General features: G+C 32.6%; 1 protein-coding gene across 1 annotated transcript in view; it reads right to left on the reverse strand.

Moving 5' to 3' along the window:
- The window catches only part of LOC115880978 (neuropeptide F receptor), a 107,353-nt gene that overhangs the window by 69,683 nt on the left and 14,685 nt on the right, over positions 1-22,985 (reverse strand). The window contains exon 2 of the mRNA XM_030898323.1: positions 17,239-17,481. Coding sequence (XP_030754183.1) covers positions 17,239-17,481 — 243 coding nt within the window. The remainder of the gene's footprint in view (positions 1-17,238; positions 17,482-22,985) is intronic.

Raw genomic sequence — 22,985 nt, forward strand, 5'->3', positions numbered from 1 at the left:
TTCGGGGCCCTACCCCATCATCAGGTGAGCTTGGGTATTTCCACAAAACGACGAGCACAGCGCAAAATATATAAATACGACTTGTCGTAAAGTAGCGGTAAGATATTAAGTCCCGCATCGCGAGATAGCGGCCTGCGTGCAATGGTAGTACTTTCGTACCACCGAGACACAACTATCGATAGTAAATAAAGGCTTTTTTTGGCTAGCCCAAAATATATAATGGAAAAATAAATTTCTTGCAGTTTTTAGGTATATAATAAAATTATATAAGAGTTTCTTGCCTTGAACTGCTAATATAGAAATTAATTCCACGCTGTGTTCGTTATAATGTGGATCAACCTGCTCTCACTACCGGTTTCGGGGCCCTACCCCATCATCAGGTGAGCTTGGGTATTTCCACAAAACGACGAGCACAGCGCAAAATATATAAATACGACTTGTCGTAAAGTAGCGGTAAGATATTAAGTCCCGCATCGCGAGTTAGCGGCCTGCGTGCAATGGTAGTACTTTCGTACCACCGAGACACAACTATCGATAGTAAATAAAGGCTTTTTTTGGCTAGCCCAAAATATATAATGGAAAAATAAATTTCTTGCAGTTTTTAGGTATATAATAAAATTATATAAGAGTTTCTTGCCTTGAACTGCTAATATAGAAATTAATTCCACGCTGTGTTCGTTATAATGTGGATCAACCTGCTCTCACTACCGGTTTCGGGGCCCTACCCCATCATCAGGTGAGCTTGGGTATTTCCACAAAACGACGAGCACAGCGCAAAATATAAATACGACTTGTCGTAAAGTAGCGGTAAGATATTAAGTCCCGCATCGCGAGATAGCGGCCTGCGTGCAATGGTAGTACTTTCGTACCACCGAGACACAACTATCGATAGTAAATAAAGGCTTTTTTTGGCTAGCCCAAAATATATAATGGAAAAATAAATTTCTTGCAGTTTTTAGGTATATAATAAAATTATATAAGAGTTTCTTGCCTTGAACTGCTAATATAGAAATTAATTCCACGCTGTGTTCGTTATAATGTGGATCAACCTGCTCTCACTACCGATTTCGGGGCCCTACCCCATCATCAGGTGAGCTTGGGTATTTCCACAAAACGACGAGCACAGCGCAAAATATATAAATACGACTTGTCGTAAAGTAGCGGTAAGATATTAAGTCCCGCATCGCGAGATAGCGGCCTGCGTGCAATGGTAGTACTTTCGTACCACCGAGACACAACTATCGATAGTAAATAAAGGCTTTTTTTGGCTAGCCCAAAATATATAATGGAAAAATAAATTTCTTGCAGTTTTTAGGTATATAATAAAATTATATAAGAGTTTCTTGCCTTGAATTGTGAACACCATAATGTGGACATTATGACATTATTTTGCGCTGTGCTCGTCGTTTTGTGGAAATACCCAAGCTCACCTGATGATGGGGTAGGGCCCCGAAACCGGTAGTGAGAGCAGGTTGATCCACATTATAACGAACACAGCGTGGAATTAATTTCTATATTAGCAGTTCAAGGCAAGAAACTCTTATATAATTTTATTATATACCTAAAAACTGCAAGAAATTTATTTTTCCAATATAATAATATTCGATATGCCCTCGTATTTTAGTAATAATACCGTTCGTGCACTTATGTATACACATGAACCGTTGCTGATACCAATTTCGCTAGTGATCCTATGTAATAGCCTATCGCTATCACGACATCAAGCTTAAGCTGAATGTAATCTGCAAGGTTTGCGATTTGTGTACTTACCATGCTTGGATAACCTTTACCTCTGACCTAATAATCGGCGAAATCTAGTCTAATCGGAGACAGGTAAGTGTTTCTAGTTTATTGTTTGCTAAAATGCTAATAAAATTTACCTCCATTTAGGTTTACAATGTTACAAAATACGGTTTGAAAAAAATTAGAAATACCAATATATAAATGTTAGGCTTAGTGCATTTCAGTGGATTTCAAAAAATTCCGGCCGCAGCGCTGTATACGGCAGAAATCAGAAATGTTCGCATGTATTTCACGCCGTACCGGTTACAGGTCATGTTGTGCGCATTAAAATAATATTGAAATCTTGGCTTTGTCATAATATTTAAGTATTTTATTTTTTTGTTAGTGCAGTTATTGAAACAATAAAATACTAAGGTACAAGGTTACTGTGATGTAACGCTGTAATTGACGTAACTACAGGGGTGCCCGAAGGTGCCGGTCACCCCCCAGGTACTGCTGGGCACCCCCCAGAGAAATCCTGAATTATGACTCTTGGCTACGTATCAATTTTAATTTACTTGTGATCCAGTAAAAATGAAGTTTTCTAGTTTTGTTTAGTTAACATTATTTTGTTGTGTTCAAAAAATGTGTTAATTTTTATTTTTTAGAAAATTTGTAGGTATCTAAGTAATCTACGGGAACAGGGTTTGATAACCAAGTCTATGAAATTTATTTATAGAGAAATTCATGTAAACGTTTTATTCAAAAAATGTGGTTTTTAGAATAATTTTTCATTTTTAAGAAAAACAAAAGCCCTAAACCCCCTCTGGGCTCAGCCACAGGGCCCCCCAGGCCCACCCCAGGATAAATTTCTAGTTACTCTATTAATGAACGCTGTTTCGGGTAGTAAAAAATAACTGAAAAAGAACCCAAACTAGGCGTCGTGTTGTGTCGTGACAGTTTGAAATGTTAATCAAATTACCGAAAAAATGTTAACGTTGTTAAAGGAAAGCGTAATTAGAACGTTGTTGCGTGCAATAACATTCAATAACACAACTTGCCCGGATATTCAACTCTCCCGAAACAACATTATATAGCTTAATAGTTTCTCACACTGATATGAACAAAAACAAAAATGGATTCAAGCTGTTCGACGTAACAAGTGAGTAAACAAAGTGCTCGTTAAAAAAAATTAATATGCATGTACTATGAGAGGATAAAATATAATTTGCAATATTAATGGTATAATTTTTTTAATCAACTAGTGATTAAATATTTTATGAACATCTTCTAAAATTATAATTATGTACCTACAAAAAATTTCGTTATATCCGAAATATCCTCAATTATGACCCCACTAGCAAAACCGGTACGTAAAACTATGCTCGCTACCGTAGTTGAACTCATCTAAATTTTTTTTTAGCTGGAATAAATAATGTGTTTAAAAAATTGTATCTGATTTTTTTATGATTTCTAGATTTGTTCTTGTATGTATGTAAAGTGAATATTTTATTTTTTTTCATATTAACACACCATAATTTTTGAATTTATGTTTAATAGGCGTATGCGTACTATTCGGTTGGAAATAAATTTATTATGTTAAAACAAAAAGGCCTATTTATAAGTAAACAACTAAAAATTAATTATTAATTAGAATTTACGCTCAATTTATTTTTAGAACGTTACCTCATTGTCTCCTTTTAAGTGTTAATACAAAAAAAAACTATTAAAAATATAAAAACTTTACATTAGGCTGAATAAAGTAAGTGATTTTATTTAAATTGCTCTCCAGAAAAGTAGCAAAAATCGAGATACGCCTTTTCGTCATAAAGCTGACGATATGTAGTTGGATAAAAACTATTCCCATTTGATAAAGTGGACAAGCATGCATTCATCTAGTTTTGACTCACTTTATACAGGGTGGTCCGAACTGTATTCCGGAAACTTTGGGAGCATAATCTGCAGATAAAAATAAGTAAAAAAGTTCGTATAAATGTACGTCCTCAAATACTTAGTTTCGGAGATACAGGGTGTAGAAGTTTCATTTTTATTCCGATTTTTTCCAAATAATTTGTGAAGTAACGTCAATATTTGGATGAAAATTGGTGTCTGGGAGTTTTTTGACTTGAGAAATTTGATTTTCATACGAATATGACTCCTACTTTTAGAAGGCGCCACCTACATATGTTTTAACTGGTTTGAAGACTAATAACTTTTCGTCCATATCTGTATAAAACTGCTGAGTAAAAAAATATACATTTACAACTTTTTTGATATAAAAAAGATCTCTTGATAAAAACCGCAACGAGTAATGGTTCTCGAGATATTTGGAATTGAGATTATCAATACCTGTCATCATTGACATAAATTAAACATGTTGACTAAATAGTTATTAGGCTAAAATCATAAATTTGAAATCTTTTCGTGCTAAAAGTACAACAGAAACTGTTCTGTCATCATTTTTTCGCACAAAAATTTATGATTAATTTAAAAAAATAAAAATGTATTATTTCATTCAAATAGCTATATAATCAACGTGCATTTTTTTGTTAATAATGACATGTATTGACTATTTCCATTCTAAATATCTTGAGAACGGTCGATCGTAGCGATTTTTACCAAGAGACATTTTTTACGTAAAAAGTCATGGAAATGTAATGTATCACTTTAAAGCCTCATACCTCGGCCATATCCTTAGAGAAGACAAATATTATATTCCTAAGCTGATTCTATAAGGAAACATAGAGGGACGGCGAGGCCCAGGAAGAAAACAACATTCCTGGCCAAGAAACATACGGGATTGGTGTAACATCAGCGACGCAGCCACCATATTTCGAAGAGCCGAAAACGGCAGGCTACACATTATATGAAGAGTACAGACAATCGCCAACGTGCGGCTAAGCACAAGGCACAGGAAGAAGAAGAATGTATCACTTTAAAGGGAAACAAGCACAATAGGCCGCGACCGCTAGACGTCGCTAGGAAATCGGACTTATAGAATAGCTGAAATCAGTTACATGAAAACACGTTTCTGTTTTTCATTCTAATTTTTTTTAAACATAGACATGCAAAAAAACTTCTTGCGGAAGTGTACCATTTTTATTTATTGATAAAATGTAGCAAGATTCGAAAAGTATTTCGCAATTGGAATTCATAAATAGACGCGTTTTAGCTTACAGCGTATTTTGATTGCTTTGGTTAGGTTTGTTTTGGTTTGATTTGGTTTGTTGGTTCCTTTTGTTTATTTTTGTTTTTATCGGTACAGTATTGATATCTAAATTACATTATCTATTATAGGTTAAGTTCACACCTACACAATATAAGTGTTTAGAATGTAAAGCAGGAACACGTTTTCATGTAGGTAACTGATTTCAGTTATTCTAAAGTCGAAAAAAAGAGAATGATGTATTTCCGCAGAGAAATTTTGCTGATTTTGTATTTGGTGAGGCTTCTATACAGGGTGTCCCAGGCTGAGAGTGCTTTAGAAGTTTCTAGAGAACTACAATATCTAGATCGAAGATTTTTTTCACATCATTGTTTCACAACGAGATCGATCGATTAAAAATATTTTCAATATGGCAGCACTTCCGGAAATACAAGAAGTTGACAGCAACTTTCTTATTTTAAATAGACATCCCCATTTTTTATTACATACTTAAATTCTCTGTAAAATTTTATGAATTTTGATAAATACTTAACATTAACCGTTTTTGAGAAAAAAAAGTACTTAAAATTTTTGGACGAAAAAAACTGCCTGTCAAAAATATGTGTTTAGCCTAAATGTAAAATTTAGTTATTAGCACAATTACTGTGCCATAAAGAGGGGACATGTGGCTATATATTTCAAAAATAAATTGTTCGAATATCATATAAAAATGACAGCAGCTGTCATGGAATTGAGCGATTAAAGAATTTTCATAAATCATTTTTTTCAAATGGAAATCCACCATTTAATTTCACTAATGAAATAAAAAGGCTGGATTCGTTACTTTTTGACTATGCATGTTCCCATACCTAAAATAAATTGTTTTTAAGTTATTTAAGATTTTGTTTTAAAGCGTATATTTTTCTTGATTTTAATCAGTAGCCTATGACTTTAAACGTCAAGTGATGTAAAGCAATAGATCTGGCCATGTCATATTGTGACACTTTGTTCAAAAAGCAGTATTTTATCGATCATCATTTCCCAGCCAACTTTGTGCTGTTGATCATATATATTAATCGGTTTAAAACGTTCTACGTCTTCCGATGCCATCTCTCCATGCCTGTCTGTCTCTCCATGCACCGTCTCCGAGAGATCTTTCCTCCATAAACGTGTCAATCCCTTCCTGCCAACTTCTTCTCGGTCTACCCGGTTTTCTTCTCCCTGCAGGTTTCCAGTTTATAATTTGCTTTGGGATTCTTATTTCTGTCATTGGACATGCCCGTACCATATGAGTTGACTCTTCTTTATGTCGTCCACTATCGTATGTTTAACTTCCATAATCTCTCTTATACGTTCATTAGTTATTCGCTCGAGTTTTGATTTGCCTGCTGATCTTCTCCAAAAATCCATCTCTGTAGCTTCCAGCATTCGTTTTGTTGTTTCTTTAATTGGCCACACTTCACAGCTGTACGTGGTTATACTCTTTATGATGGTATTGTATATTAAAGTTTTGTTCTTGTTGTTTATGCTTCTGTCCCACAGTATTCCATTCAATACCGTGATAGTATTCCTTCCAAGTTGGTTTCGTTCTTTAATTGCTGTATCCAACAGTCCATCATTTGTGATTTGCATACCCAAATATTTGTATTTTGTGCAGCACTAAATTTTCTTCCCTTCTTCTAGCATTAGATCTTGTTGTTCTCCTCCGATACACATATATTCTGTTTTGTTAGTATTGATCTCGAGTCCCCATTTCTGATATTCTTCTATAAGCTTACATGTCATCGTAATCTTGTGCTATGATCACCTGATCGTCCGCGAAGCAAAGTGTGTAGAGCATGTTATCCCCTATGGGTACTCCCATATTTCTACATTTTTGCTTCCAACCTTTGAGAACTTGTTCGAGATATATCTTGAACAGTGTTGGTGAAATACAGCACCCTTGTTTACGTGCTGCTGATCATACGGTATATTATTAATAATAACGTATGATGGAAAAAATCCGCGCCAGTAATAGCAATGAAATGAAGATCGCTGTCAATTTATACGTAAAATGGTATAGGGAATGTCTTTGATGTTCATTTCCAAGCCAACTGGACGCCGTCTTTTTCGATCATACGGTATCAACTATTAGATATCACGAAAGAACGAAAATACAAGATATATTTTTATAAATACACTTTTTAAACTCTTAAGAGGAAGGCGGTATTTGTCATAGAGGAAATTCAAATAATTCGTTTTCTGACAAATGGAAATAAGTTTTCTGACTGTTTGATGCTTAATGTCAAAGGAAGCTAGATAAAACCAAGAAAAATATACGTTTTCAAACTAAATATTTAAATAACTTAAAAACGATTTATTTTAGGTATAGGAACATGTACACCCAAAAATTAACGAATTGGCAAATCTTTTTAGTACCTAGTGAAATAAAAAAGTGGGTTTCCATTTGAAAAAAAGATTTATAATAATAACTTTAAATTTTTTTTTTCTCAAAAACGGTTAATGTTAGGTATAGAGTGTTTAACATCAATATTCATAGAATTTTGCAAAGTATGTAATAGAAAATGGGGACACCCATTTAAAATAAGAAAGTTGCTGTCAACTTCCTGTATTTCGGGAAGTGCCGCCATATTTAAAATATTTTTAATCGATAGATCTCGTTGTAAAACAAGGATATGACAAAAATATCCGATCTAGATATTGCATCTCCGATCTAGATATTGCGGTTCTCTAGAAACTAATGCACGCTCAGCCTGGGACACCCTGTATACTGGATGTTTTGTTGTTTTTTTTATAAGTGATTGCAAGCAAAATAAAAACACTAAATCACCACAATACACCAAAACACTTTTACTTTTACACTGGACGCGCGTTTCGCTAACCATGTTAGCATCAGCAGATTATTATAAACTAAATTACAATCTACAAATTGAGCAATCTACATATACTCGCTTAGTGGGCACCGAGTGGGCGTGGCAAGATCTAGCCAACCGAGTCAGAGCCCACCGAGCGTAACAGTTAAATTTCCGCCACTAGAGTAGTAGGAACAAAGAACTTGAAGGAATTGGACCGTTGTCTCTATTCATATTATCTTTACATTTATTTATTCTGATGCTTCCATATACATCTAATTGCTTGTAATTTGAGACTTGTTTAATTAATTTTAAATTATTAAGATCTATACAATGTTCTTTATCAACAATATGTTCGGCAACGCAAGATTTATTCGGTCTACAATATCTTACCTGAGCTAAATGTTCTTTAAATCTAGTTAATATTGATCTTCTAGTTTGCCCAACATATTTCTGATTACAATCTTTACAAGAAATTTCATAAATACCCGACCCGTGGAGGTGTTTTATCCTTTGGAATACCTAATAATTGTTGTAATTTATTATTAGCACTATACACAAGTATATAATTGACATTCTTAAAAATTCCTTTTAGACCACGAGATAACTCTCTATCAAACGGTATTGAAAAATATTTTGACTATCTTTCTCCACTTGAAATGTCGAATTTTCAGAAATCATTAACCTATACCTACGTTTTCTAATTATTTTATCAACTAGTGAAGGAGAATATATATTACACTCAGCTACATTCCTAATGTAATCTCTTTCTATTTCATATCTTTCGCTGGAAAGTGGAAAACTAAGTAATTATATTTCAGATTCCATTGTAAACTGGGTTTTTAAATTATTTTGTAACTCATTTTATTCATTTGTATTAGCAAACTTAAAAAACAATTTTTTAAAGTAAACAAAATAAATTGAAAATATTTATTTTTTTTGTATCGTATCTTAATTATTATGGAAGCTATCTGAAAACTTAAATCGATTATTAATTGATAATTGGTTATTGATAATAAACCAGTTGTTTATCCAGTGGCGTCATAAGTGCTTAAGAAATAATAATAAAAATAAAAATGTCTTATTTTAATAACACACCCTGTATCAATATTTATCAAAATTAGAACTTAATTATCTTGGGTAATATGGGTAAGGAGGATTCAATATAATTTATCAGATTTGAAATAAATACTGTCCTAAGGATAGTTTACTCTTGACTCGAAAAATATCAAACCCCGTTAAAACGTACATCTATGAGGTATTTCTTACCCTGGGCAAAATATACGTCTTATAGCCATACACCCTCCTGCCAAAAATGAAAAAGATCGCTCAACAAACAACCAAGATATTGGCTTGTATCCATCTTAAGTGGGACACCCTTATCTACTTTTAATTGTTCGTGATTTATTCCAACTTTCTCTATTTTTACCCATATTTTGAATACAATTACGCTATAACAGCAGAGGCACCAAGACAAAAAGTAATAATTATCAAAATCTAATGTCTGTTAAGCAAGTTAAAAACAAAACTTCAATTTTTGTTTAATTTGTTGTAATAAGTATAGATGGTTGAGATAATAGTTACAGATTTTCCTGAAAAACAGTAACTTGTTCCTGGTACACAAACAAGCCAAGAAAAATATTTTTGGGTTCAGTACTATATATTATACAGTCCATGCTACAGTACTATAGGAATAGATGTAGATTATCTAGAACATATTTTCAGTGTGTAATGGGACGGTTTTGCGGCAGTAGTAATATTGACTTTACGAAAATAAACCAGAATTATATGTTGAAAAAAAACTTTATGTTGAAGAAAATTCCTATTAATCTAATAGTAATCTAGTATTTCCCTAATGTATAGCTATTCGCGCAAAAAGAAATATCCATCTTGGCTTTAGTTTACTTGAGTAAAGTTAATTGATACAAACTAATCATAACAGTTGTAACTAATTATTAAACTGCTTGTTAATGATTAATAATAAATAGTTTTATTTTATCATGGCAACTATGATGTTTTTGCATAAATTAATTAAAAAAGAAAAAATTGAAAAATTTAGAATAAGCCGCAAATTATTAAAAATAGGTATATCATATACCTTATAAAAGTTGAAGAATTTTGTAAAAACAGAATAAATGATAATATATAGGGTGTGCCATTTATAAAATTTGAGATTTTTCAATTTTTTAAGTAGTTGAAATTCATAAATATATTTTGAACACCCTGTAGCATCAAATTAAACACACTTTTTTGTACCAAATTGTAGAAATTAAAATATTTTCCTGAAATGCGTCTACATACATACTTTAGGTCTGCACTTGGACAAAATTCCTATTTTTTTATAGGAACTACAGATGCCCCACGCACTATTGCCGGACCCTGTATAATAATAAAACTATTTGACCATTAATTTCCCTAAAATTACAATGGATTTTCTAGAGTAAATTCTAAAGTTTGCTTATATAATTTTAGTAATTCTCTCTGTAAACTTCACGAAGTTACTATTATAATATAGACTAGTCCCCCCCCCCACCCTTTTAATACAGTCTCTCAAATTGAAATGCGAAAATCGCAACTCTCCAACGATTTCCTATAACAAAACCATCGAAATCCGTAATTGGTTTTGTCATAGCTCGAAGCACTAAACCAAAAACTTTCTGGACCGATTTTCATTACATTAGAGCTATTAGTAGTAATTCTAACAAGTTCTAAACTAAACTTAACCACAACTGACCCCCGATAATTGATATTATTTAATTTTAGCCAAAGAGCAAATTGGAAATCAGACAGAAACAATCGCTAACATTTAGGTCGTAATTGTTTCAATAATTTCTAATTACTATTTGGCTTCGGTTAGACTAAAGTGCCTTGCTATACCGCAAGTTGGGAGAATTTGGTTTAACTAAGGTTAATATTAATTGACAGTGCTCAAGTTTATTGAAATGTCGAACTTTTCAAAATGTATATTTGAATCGAATGGTTTAAGTCGTATCTATTTCTAGCAAGATCTTTATCTCCCTACCCCACGCTCAGAGTTAGTTAAAAGTTCAATATTATACAACTCAAAAAAATGCACAATCACCTGCCATTTGAAATCAAATCCATAACAACATTTTCTTGATTTCGCAAAGCCTTGAAATCTTAATTACTAGACAAGGCTTTCTACGCCGTAAATGACTTATATTTTGATAATCGAATTTGATCTTGAAAACACTGGTCTAATGTTTGCTATTACTCTATTTACCAATGATATCGAAATGAGTTTAGTTAGAGGTCATTGATATTTACTATAAACTTACTAAATATTTTTGAATCTTATTTTAATTTTTTTATTCTTAGACATTGTAAACATTTGTAAATGTTTATTTTAAACACTAAGACTGACAATGTAATTTGTATAATGTATTGTATTCTCTTTTATTTGTTTGTTTACTTTACCTTTGTCTACAAATTGTAAAATTTTTTGACAATAGAGGCATTTTTAATACCTTGATAATATGGCAACATAGGTAGCAGAGCTGCCAGCTCTCAGAAAACTTATATAGTTCAGTCATTGGGGATTTTTGCTTGGAAAAAAGTCCGGAAGTTTTGCAACTTTGCAGGTTTATAGGTTTTCGGGTCCCTAACTAAAATCCATAAAATGCACATTCCCAGTCTTGCCGCCGGCGCCGCCATCTTGCCAAGATGGCGCCAAAATCGGTATTTTGTGAATATCCTCGAAAACTATGCGTTTTCGCGAAAATTTGAGAGAGAAAAAACACGAGAACAAAATTAAAAGAACAAAATTTCTATAAAAAGTTTTTATGAGAATTTTCGATAAAGTCAACCGTTTAGGCATAAAATCCCTGGAAATTTTACAATTTTGCGTAAAATATGATATATTACGTATAGTTGATTTTCCGAAATCAAATGTCGATTAGGGTTCACTAAAACTAGTTTTAGTTTAGTTTCTTCAATTTTGTCATAAAACAGTGGCGTATGATTAATTCGCTCATTAATTTATGAATAATTAATTTTAATTATTGAAAATGTGTAGGTACTTGTTTCCACACCACCCAAGAGGTAAAGTACATGGCGCGTTTATTTTAACGTGGTCTCCCCGGAGACCTACTCTACTAGGTAAATTAAAAACTTTAACTTCTGCACAAGCCCGACGGATCTGGCTCATTGATGTCAAAGTGGATCGTGTCTGCTGTGCTGGGCTCATCAGGGTGGTCTCTCAATACGTCCAACCAAACCAAACTCTTCATCTTTAACAAACGTCCAACCAAACCAAAACACAATAGACCTCACAGGTCGCAGTGTTTCCGGCAGAGGACGGCCCCTTATTGTGGAAAAAAAAAAAAAAAAAACTCTTCATCTTCAGCCGCCAGAGGGATATCTATAGGCAAGTCCAACTCATCTTCATCGGATTCGTCGAGTGACACTTCAGTGACGTTGTCACCGGATCTCCCCTTGCAGTATGCACAAATCATTGAACATTTTAATCCTGCTTTTCTGCACCCGTAGGCTTTACCATAGTTGTTGGTTTTGCATTTACAGGATAAAAATGCCAACAGGGATTTTGGATCTGGATCTTTCAACGTTGTGACTGGAGTAATGCCTGTTTTTGTTTTCTTCTAACCCCATTCTTCGGCATCTTTGGTACAACCAGAGCAATGCTGAACCTGGTGGTAAGTTCGCAATGAATGCTGTCCAGCACGACAATTAATTATTCATAAATTAATGAGCGAATTAATGATACGCCACTGTTTCATGACAAAATTGAAGAAACTAAGCTAAAACTAGTTTTAGTGAACCCTAATCGACATTTGATTTCGGAAAATCGACAATACATAATATATCATATTTTACGCAAAATTGTAAAATTTCCAGGGATTTTGTGCCTAAACGGTTGACTTTAGCGAAAATTTTCATAAAAACTTTTTTATAGGAAATTTTATTCTCTTTAATTTTTCTCTCCTCAAATTTTCGCGAAAAATGCATAGTTTTTGAGATATTCACAAAATGCCGATTTTGGGCGCCATCTTGGCAAGATGGCGGCGCCGGTGGCAAGTCTGGAAATGTGCATTTTATGGATTTTAGTTAGGGACCCCAAAAGCTATAAACGTGCAAAGTTTCAAAACTTCCGGACTTTTTTCCAAGCAGGCCCCTTTTTTGATCCCCAATGACTGAACTATTAAGCCTTTTTTAGTTTAAATCATTTTAAAGACTTTTTTTGAAAGCTGCCTTAAGACTTAAAATTTGAGTAATTTTCAAAATGATTTGTGATTTAATACTTTATTTCAAAATAGAAAAAGAATTGAGTCATCAAAAATATTTAAATCATTTTATAAAATACTTAAGTCTGCTTTTTATATATTTTTATGATACATTTTTAATAGCAGCAATTCTTTTTAAACTATTAGGCAGCAGCCAGGCAGAAGATAAAAAAGAACACTCCGTACCACTAGTAAATAAAAAGCTAGTTATTTGGAACCGGTTTTGATTATCTCTAATGTTACATGTACTAAGTCTGTTGTCTTTCAAGCGAATCAAGTGAATCCCCGACACCGTTATATAGCCCTAAAGACTAATAAAAAAAAAAAAATATTGAAGAGTACCTTAAAATCCTCTGGCCTTAGCTTATATCATCGACATCAGAGTGTGTCAAAAAAATCGACTAATTTTTTTCACTACTTATATACTCTGAAAAATTAATCTTAAATTGTTAAAAAAAAGTTTTTTTTATTCGAAATTTAATGAATCATTGACTCTAAATTAGGAAAAATGCAATAATATAATGTACCCAAACACGCTTAGGACTAAAAAAAGACTAGAAAAATGTACAAGAAAATTGTACAAATTTCCCGGAATTCATAAAATAAATTGGAATTGTTCAAATTTATTAGTCAAAAACTGTTAAAATTGTTGTTCATTGAGGTTTGACGATGAATATCTTTTAACCTTTCCGGGACCGTACGGGGTATTTTAGGTACCCCAGATGAGTTTTTTCTTCAATAACTTTTACAATTTTTATTTCTCACTTTTTTCCTATCAGGTAATCCTAGAAAAATATTTCAAAACCCTTTTTTAACAAAAATAGCAAAATAATTTTTTTATTTTCCGCGAAAAACTGAAATTTACTGCCTGGGGTACCTCCGTTACCTCGCACGGCCTGCAGTGATTCCTCCTACACGCACTATTCATGTTTTTTCGTGTTGGTGACTTTATCTGAAGACGTAAACAAGTTCTATATTGAGTTTAGTGTTGGTATTTACTGTGATATAGTAAGTTAGTGTGTGTATTTATTGAAAAATGGCGCAAAAGGAATATACTGATGATGGGCTAACAATAAAGAAATTCCTGCCGAATTCGCTTCGAGATCTGCGAAGAGCAATCCTTCAGCACAAGGACTTGTACTTCTAAACGTTCTAAGAATTAAATAAAATAGTAACAAGTTTCACAAAACTGTAAAAACAGCAATAAAATTATATCTTGCCCAAAGCACAGTTCCTATAAATCCTGCTAAAGAGATTCAACCTAATTCAAACCGAAGATGCGGCTTTCGCACCAGATCACCTAAGAGAAAAACAAAAATATTATGTAATACATGCAAAAACTCCATTTTTAATATTCTCGGCAAAGAATCTAAAACGTTTTTATGCTCTGACTGCCAAAATAATATGTAGAAAACTAATAAGAGTTTAGTTTTAAAATTAAATGTTTTTTATATTATTAAAATTTACAAATAATTACTAATAATTTACCTGAGTGACAAAATATTAATAGTTTTTGAAATATTTCAGTGGGGTATCGTAGTTACCCCACAGGGCCTGAAATGTAAATTTTTGTAGCACGGTCCCGGAAAGGTTAAACGGTTAATTTAATCGACTAATCATCCTAACTGCCTAAAAATAATCAAACCTCAATCTTTAATAATTTTCGAACGGTGAGGTTTATAAAAAAATTGTAAGAGACCTATTTTTGTAGAGAATTCAATTTCCTACAAATATATGAGACAGATATTTTATGTCATTTGTTGAAATTACTGTGTCTATAAGAATAGAAAATTACCACCAGTAGTACTCTTTACCCTAATGGAAAGTATTATTTCAGGGCTATTACCGAATTTTCCACTATCACCATTTGTTTTCGCATTAAAATGTATATAAGTACTTCAAAGTATGTAATTATTTCAAAAAAAAAGGTTTACCAATGTTCTAAAAAATAAACAACATATAAATAAATAAATGCCTTTGTTGTCAAAAAAATGTACAATTTGTAGACAAAGGTAAAGTAAACAAACAAAAGAGAATACAAAAGAAGCATACAAATTACATTGTCAGTCTTATTGTTTAAAATAAACATTTATAAATGTTTACAATGTCAAAGAATAAAAAATAAAAGTAAGATTCAAAAATATTTGGTAAGTTTATAGTAAATAATATAGTAATATAGATTTTACGGCGTCAATGGTGGTGTTGTTAAGTACGAAAGGCTGCAGCGAGTTTTTATACGACAAAGCTTTAGTTTTAGAAATGTTGAAACTCAGGAGGTTCGAATCGCATTAAGATTTAATGGTGATTAAGTCATTTGATATAATCCTATGAAATGCTGTGACGTCCTTGTTGCTCCAAGTGAAGCTAGTGTCGTCCGCAAAAAGACATATTTTACCACTGATTTTTATGTTAGCAATGTCGTTAGTAAAAAGAAGAAACTAAACAGGACCTAGTACTGAACCTTGAGATACTCCACATTTTATTGGCTTGCTAGAAGATAACGTGGTATCCATCCTCACAAGTTGACTTCTGTTGCTCAGATACGACTTAAGCCATTCAAGAGATGTTCCCCTGAATCCATAGTGTTGCAGTTTATTAATTAGGATCTTATGACTTACACAGTCGAACGCCTTAGAAAAATCACAGAAAATTGTTGCTGTAAAATGATGGTTATTTAGGCTGGAGTAAACTTTATTAAGGAGGGAAAACATAGCGTCATTTGTGGACTTGTTGCTTAGAAATCCAAATTGATGTTCAGTAAGTATTTTGTACTTATAAACAGAAAAGATACCAGTCTTCTTTTAACCCAACCTTTCTATGATCTTAGATAGCGTTGGAAGGAGTGCAATTGGGCGATAGTTAGAAGCTTGATATTGTCACCTCATTTATGCAGAGGAATGATTATTGCCATCTTAAGACATTTTGGAAAAATACCATTTTGGAATGGCATGTTTATTAAAGTAGTTATGTGATTCAGAGTGCTTTCTGGCAGATTCGAAAACATTTTTAAAGTTAGCCCGTCGGTCCCAGATGAAGATTTATTTTTGATGGTATTAATTGTACTGCGAGGCTCTTCTAAAACTACGGGCGAAAAAAAGAAACTGTGTAAGTTTACATTATCATTAGAGAGATATCAAAGTGAATCATGAGAAGGACATATGTTATTAGTTAAATTTTTGGCTACATTTACAAAGTAATCGTTAAGGTTCTCAGGTGAGGTAGAGATATCGCTAGACGAAGAAGCTTTGTTTCCATTCACAACAGACCATATATCTTTAGCAACATTACCAGAATTGGCGATTCTCCTATTATAATAAAGGTCCTTAGCGGCTCTTATAGTCTTATGATAAATTTCTGTAAAGTTTTACGTAATTGTGGAAAAAGACACTGTCTGAGAATTTTTTTAAGTGAAATAATGAACGCATGCTTTAAGAAGATATGCGTAGACCTTTAGTGGTCCAAGGTTTATTATGCTTATTTTTGATAGGCTTAAGAGGAAAGGATTTGAACGCTAAACTGGTTAATGTTTTTACGAAAATAGAAAATTCGGTGTCGACATCATAAGAGCGAGTATCCCAGTTGGTTTTTTTATAAAAGTGGCTAAATTTTTGAGCATTCTCTTCTGAAAAAATACGGCATAGTTTACAAGGGGCATTTTTGATTTTGGAATTTATCGAAAATTTAGTTAAAACTGCTTCATGATCAGAGAGACCCGAGCTAAAGACGTTGCAGGCGATGGAGTTAGGATCAAAAGATGACACAACATAGTCTATAGTACTATAACTGGTTTTGGATATTCTGATAGGTGAGCCTAGATGCATGGCCATTCAAAAAGAATAAAAAAAGGACTGAAGAAACTCCTGAGCAACGCATATGTATGTATATTATTTTTATTTGCGATTTCGAGAGCTATAACTTCTTTGGGAAACATTTTAGGATGTTCATAGGAACTTTTTCAGTTATTTTTATTTGTAGAATAAACCACACCGAAGTTAGATACACTATTTTTTGAAACCCTGTATAACGAAGAACTTTCAGGGATTCTTTCTACTTCTCTTTTTTGTTGTTTTTCTCTGCTTGGTTTTACAGAAATTATTATCACCCTGTCACTAAAATTTCCAACACATGTTTTTCTATTTTTCCTCTCATATTTACATGCTTAACTACTCTACACCGCGATACATCACCGCCCACACAAGCAATCTTCTATTTGCGGATTATATTCTAAATCGTTAGCGTTTACATGCCGTTTACTTACTTGATATCTATCGAGAGCGATCGCTGTGATGGATAGAGTGGAAACGTAGGTACTCGTAGCCTGCAAGATGCCGATCAGTTTACACACGAACAGGTAGTTGCCTAATGGAAAATATTTCGTTAAGATTTCCATTAAGGTGAGTGGCATTGTGACGGTGCACAGCAATAAATCTGCCACCGCCAGGTTGAATATAAACATGTTGCGAGGCGTGCGCATTAAGGCTTTTCTCACCACCGAGATTATCTGAAACAGAAAATAATTTTATTCAGATACAAGTATTAAGCTTACGAATTAAAATCGAATAAAACACAATATATTTTTGCGAGTAATAGTTCGAAATATTTTGGCGTAGGTGTGATACGCATCGGGTATTTTTTTCAAAAAAAGAATAGTACGCCACTGATAAAGATAAAATTTCGAAGTTTTTTTTATTTACTCGGTTTATTTCCAAAAAGAAATGTCTTGCAACTTTCTCCTATCTAACACCATTTTGTCACAATTTAAAAATAAATATTTTTTTTTAATGAGAACCTTAAATATGCGAATTATTATAACTACCTTAAAACTGAGAATTTTATTATTAACAATATAAACAATTTTAAGTTTAAATTTATATTTTTTTAAAGATTTATTTAAGGGGCTAATGTAAAAAGTACTAAAGTTACCCAAGCTGTGTAACTTTCTGTATGCACATGTATTTCTGCCCTATAGTTATAATAATTCGCTGTATTTAAGATTCTCATTAAAAAAATATATTTTTAAATTGTGGCAAAATGGTGTTACATAGGAGAAAGTTGCAAGAGACTCTAAAATTTTATTTTTTCAGTGGCGTACTATTTCTTTTTTTGAAAAAATATCCGATGCGTATCACATCTACGCCACTGGTTGAAACTAAAACCTCTTCTTTTTATATTTAAAGTGTCTCTGTTAGGTAGACTTCTATAATAAAATTTTATAACGATAACTTCAACTGTTAAAAAACTATTAAAGAATATCTTTAATTTTTCAAGAACTTTAACACCCTGTATCTTACGTAAAAAGCATTCCGACCCATAGTGTGCTATATCAAAATTAATATTTCGACGTCATCTATCATTCCCCGAAAGCATGACCGACATACAGGAATCACCCTGTATATTTAAATATTTTTTCTTCTTACAGTGCCATACTCTATATAGAGCGTTGGCTACCTCTCGCATGTACTTGTGATTGGTGTCATCAGTGTTTCACAAGTACACGGGACCTACAGTGTATTACCGAATCCGAACGGCACTATTTGAGAGGCTGTACAAAGCAAATATACTCAAGGTGGTTTGCCATGTCTTCCTTGAGGTGGCGGCGCGTTGCTCGCTCTCTTTAGATAAATATTTCTATTTAAATAAATAAAGCGACCGTACTGGCTGGGGATCGAACCCAGTACCTTCCGCTCCGCAGATCGACACACTAACGCTGGAGCTACGGCCGGCCACAAATATTTTTTATTAAAGAAGAATTTACCTAAAATGTAAGGGTTTTGGCATAATATTTCACTTTATTTCATTTTAAATTGTAATTAGCCCCGTATATAGTTTGATATTTAGTTGAAATAACTTGTTGTACTTTAAATGCAATTAAAACTTGGCCCGAATTGTTATACATTGTGAGAAAAAAATAATATTGAACATTGGCCACTTTTAAAGGCATTTGCCTTTTAAATGCATTTATCGTTTATTTCAAAAGGAACATCCAAAATATTATCCTGACAATTAGTGGATACTTCATATATCTTTAAAATACTCTTAAGGTTGTCTACCCTATAAAAAAAATTTTAATAGATATTTTCATTTTTATGATTTAGTGACCAGTTGATATTTATTAATTGATACATAATATAGGTGGCTGTGATAAAACTTTTGTTAATTTAACAAAAATTAAAGGATGTAGAGTAAAGTATTCAACGGTAGTAAAAAGATACAGGTTTAGGCCATATTTTAATTATTACAGAATTCAAACTAGATATAACCGTATAATTATGTGACACAAATGAGCTAGATGAAATCATATGCTCAAAATGCTTCCTTTCCTGATTACTACAAAAAATGATTCGCTTTCAAAAGATCTTTTCAAGTTGCTACTTATAGCAGCCACAATCGTTTTTCTCATGTTCTCGGCAATAGTTGGTCAAGAGCATAAGAAAAAAGATTGTGGCTTAAAAACATTGTCTGTAACATATCCCAATAAAAAAGTCCACACTAGATAAATCAATATCGCATCAATAAAGCATTCTATTAACTACTGTTAAATGCACACTGGGGTTACCAACTAATAGAATCATATCAATTCTCTCTGATGTAGGATAAGTTTCCATTTTCGGAATATTTCTGAGATTTGTTTTTTATTTTAACTGACCCAAAATGATAACAAGGTGTTAAAGATAAACTAATTTGACAGCTATGTTGAAGTAACGTCAGAAATATCAGAACCACCAAATACATTTTATCAAATATAATAAAGATCTACTGACACTAAATAATAAAAATGAAAATATCTAGAAAACTCGTTGTTTCAGGGATAGGCAACCTTAATAGCAATTTGAAGAGACAAGAATTACCCATTGAATATAGAAATAATATACGGGGGATTTAATTTAAAATAAAAAAAAAATTTAATATAAATAAAGAGAGCAACTTGCTTTTGAAAAAGTAACCATATCTTCCAATATATAATTTTTGCTCACCCTTAGGAAAAAAGTTAAATATAGCACGAAGACTTAGAAAAAACTCATCAGTCATAATTGTAAAAACTCTTTCCCGGTTAGCGCTCACTCTATTATTTAATACTGGCCATTATTATGATAATCGAGTCATTGGGGGAAAATTTTTAAATAAATAAATTATAATTATTAATTATTAATATAGAAAAGAAATTAAAGGATGCAGTGTAAAATATTCGAGTGTAAAGATTAAAATTTAAATATAAATAATTATTATGTAAGTATTCCTTTTTCGTTCCAACATTATAGTTGTACTGAAAAGTAGTAATATTTTACATTGAAAACGACGTATTGGGAGTAAAACTTGATATGAAGGCTGTGAAATTGAATTGTTATTTTTAAATTTAGGTGCTTCCCCAAATAAAAATCGGTTACTCTATTAATATTACTTGTAGATTTGTATGCAAAAGATTGATAATGGATGTGATACCCACCTAAAGCTTAAATGAAGAAGAATAAAGCAAACACGCATAAAAGACAATTAAAAGCCAACACTTGACCGGTAAGCGGTTATACATAGAAAGTATATCTGGACTCAAATAAGTCCATGGAATTGTAAACATAGCTGACTAGTATGTTACCGTATTATGCAGTTACTAGCGCAGCTCATCCAGAGGCTGCTGCGCAACTGTAGGACATAAGTATAATGTGATTAGAGTGTACTTGTAAAATGAAGTTATCTCGACGTACAGTAATATAAGATGCTTGCTGTGGACAATAGTTCAGATGGATGAAATAGAGATCAGTTATAGAACAGTCAAGGTGATGTTAGTCCATGCGGGATTATTGGAGATTAGTGCCTGTTAGTCCTGGAAGACCAAAATGATTTTCGGCTTTACGTTCGCTGGTTGATTCCAGGTGGAGTTGAAAGCGAATGCAACCAACTCAAAGAATCTTACTGTTAATAAAAATTCCAGTTCCACGTAAAATTTTACATTTATCTCTAAAGATTTCGGACATATGTATATTTTTGGTAGTTCGTAGAAAAACACCAAGATCCAATCACGACGCTCCCATAATTGACACATTTACGAAGCTTGCCTATGAAAAGATATTTCACTTAGTTACTTTTAATAATACTAAAAAAATCGGGTTCAAGTTTAGTTATTAAGGTTAGTATAATTTTGGGTTCAAAATCAATCAATAGTCGCAAACAGATGTTGAATTAAATTATGTTTTTTTTTTTTTTTTTTTTTTTTTTTGTTTTGTTAGTGTTCGATTAAATTAAGACTTCCAGAAAATCATTTCGAAATATTCCGTGTATAGTATGAGTTAAGTCAGTTATGGGATTTAACTATACGAGAAAATTTGTTTAACACGGTGTAATAAAGAATAATCACTTCACTCTCTCACTATCTATTACCCTGATTCGAGATTGGCATGTTGAAGGCACTGTTCTATTTATGTTATGCTTTATTATATATTGTTTTTATTCTTTATATTTATTAGACCGAGCATACCAATAGGGTATGGTAGGGTATTAAGATCGCAAAACAAGTTTTTTATTTAATTTTCACTCAAAATGGAATTCAGTGGGTCATAAAATGAGCGATAAAGTGACTAAATATTTTCTTGGGCGTCTTTGTCTGTCTGGACAAGTGTCCGGTTTGTTCGTCTATAAACGGATAACTACCAAAAAAACCCGCTAAACCGATTTTAACCGAATTTTTTTTTAAATATATTATTTTTTCTCTAATGTTTTTTGGTTAGGGTTGGGGGTTTTTTGGTAAGGGGTATTTACACATATATATTTTTATTCAAAAAAGTATGAAGTTAATCAAAATTTGTAATAAAAATCAAAATCAGTCGCAAAGTCGCAGTTTTTTGAGATAAAATAAAAAATTTCTTTTACTTTCAAACTAAAAGAACATATTTAGTGATGGGCAGCTATACGTGGCCTCCCGGCGCCATTTTTTTATTTTATTTTTTATTGCAGATTAGCTTAAAAGGGAATTAAAAGAGTACCCATATTCGGTCCTATGTAAGTAGATACTTTTTTTTTTTTAATAATATGCAATAACATCACTATTCACCTATTAATCTATTAAAAATATATGGCTTTTCAATATTTTACTTATTCACACCCTGTTAGTGCAATGTGTGTAATATTTTCGGTGGAAGCACTTAAGGTCTTCCTTTTCGAAACTTATTTTAGCTTGGTATCGAGAATCAGGAATGAATGAGAACACATATTTACATACCTCCATCCAACACGTGTCTATATTTCCTTTGTTTGATAATATACCGCATTTACATACGAAAAGTTTGATAAGTTTGATAACTATAATCGCTAAATTGTCAAATTTTTATCCTTTTGCTTTGTTCCGTGTTTGGATCAGCCGACGAACATCATTTCTTTTTCGATTTCCAATGACGAGATACGTAGCCCTGGCTCAAGAATTGATACGTCCTTATATCGAGACGATAGCCTCCATCAAAAGTTGGAACTGAAGTAACCAGAGATAGTCGGGAAAAGAGTGAGCGAATATGATTATTAACCTTCATTATGGGGGTTGTTTGTTGCACGGGAATTGGGTGGGTTGCTTTGACTATTTGGCTTAGTCAAGGAAATCTACTGGTGGACAGAATATGGAAAGAAAAGAAAGCCAAGAGTCGGGAATTATTATAAGGTACGTTTTTGCGGTTTATTCTAGAATGAAGGGGCCCATAGGAAAACTGATAACCGCCAATTTATTAATGTTTACAAGAATTTTACCAATTGTTATTGTGAGGTATTATACTGGTCTTAAAAAATTTATAAACTCTGCAAGACTATTATTTTCAAGTACCTATAATAGTGCTTAGTCAAAATAAATACAAGAATACAGGAATAAAGGAACCTGATCACCAGCCGTCCGGTGCTCTCCTGTAAAAATTAGGAAAATGAGCGGCTTTATCATGTTTTTTTCCCGGGAAATCCTCCAAATAGTATCATTGATTTATTATGAAGTTGACGCAATCATGGAATTATGGCAGAAAAAAATTTGTACATGGA

Source organism: Sitophilus oryzae, unplaced genomic scaffold (genome assembly GCF_002938485.1).
Source record: "Sitophilus oryzae breed Bouriz unplaced genomic scaffold, Soryzae_2.0 scaffold_168_pilon_pilon, whole genome shotgun sequence".
Lineage (NCBI taxonomy): Eukaryota > Metazoa > Arthropoda > Insecta > Coleoptera > Curculionidae > Sitophilus > Sitophilus oryzae.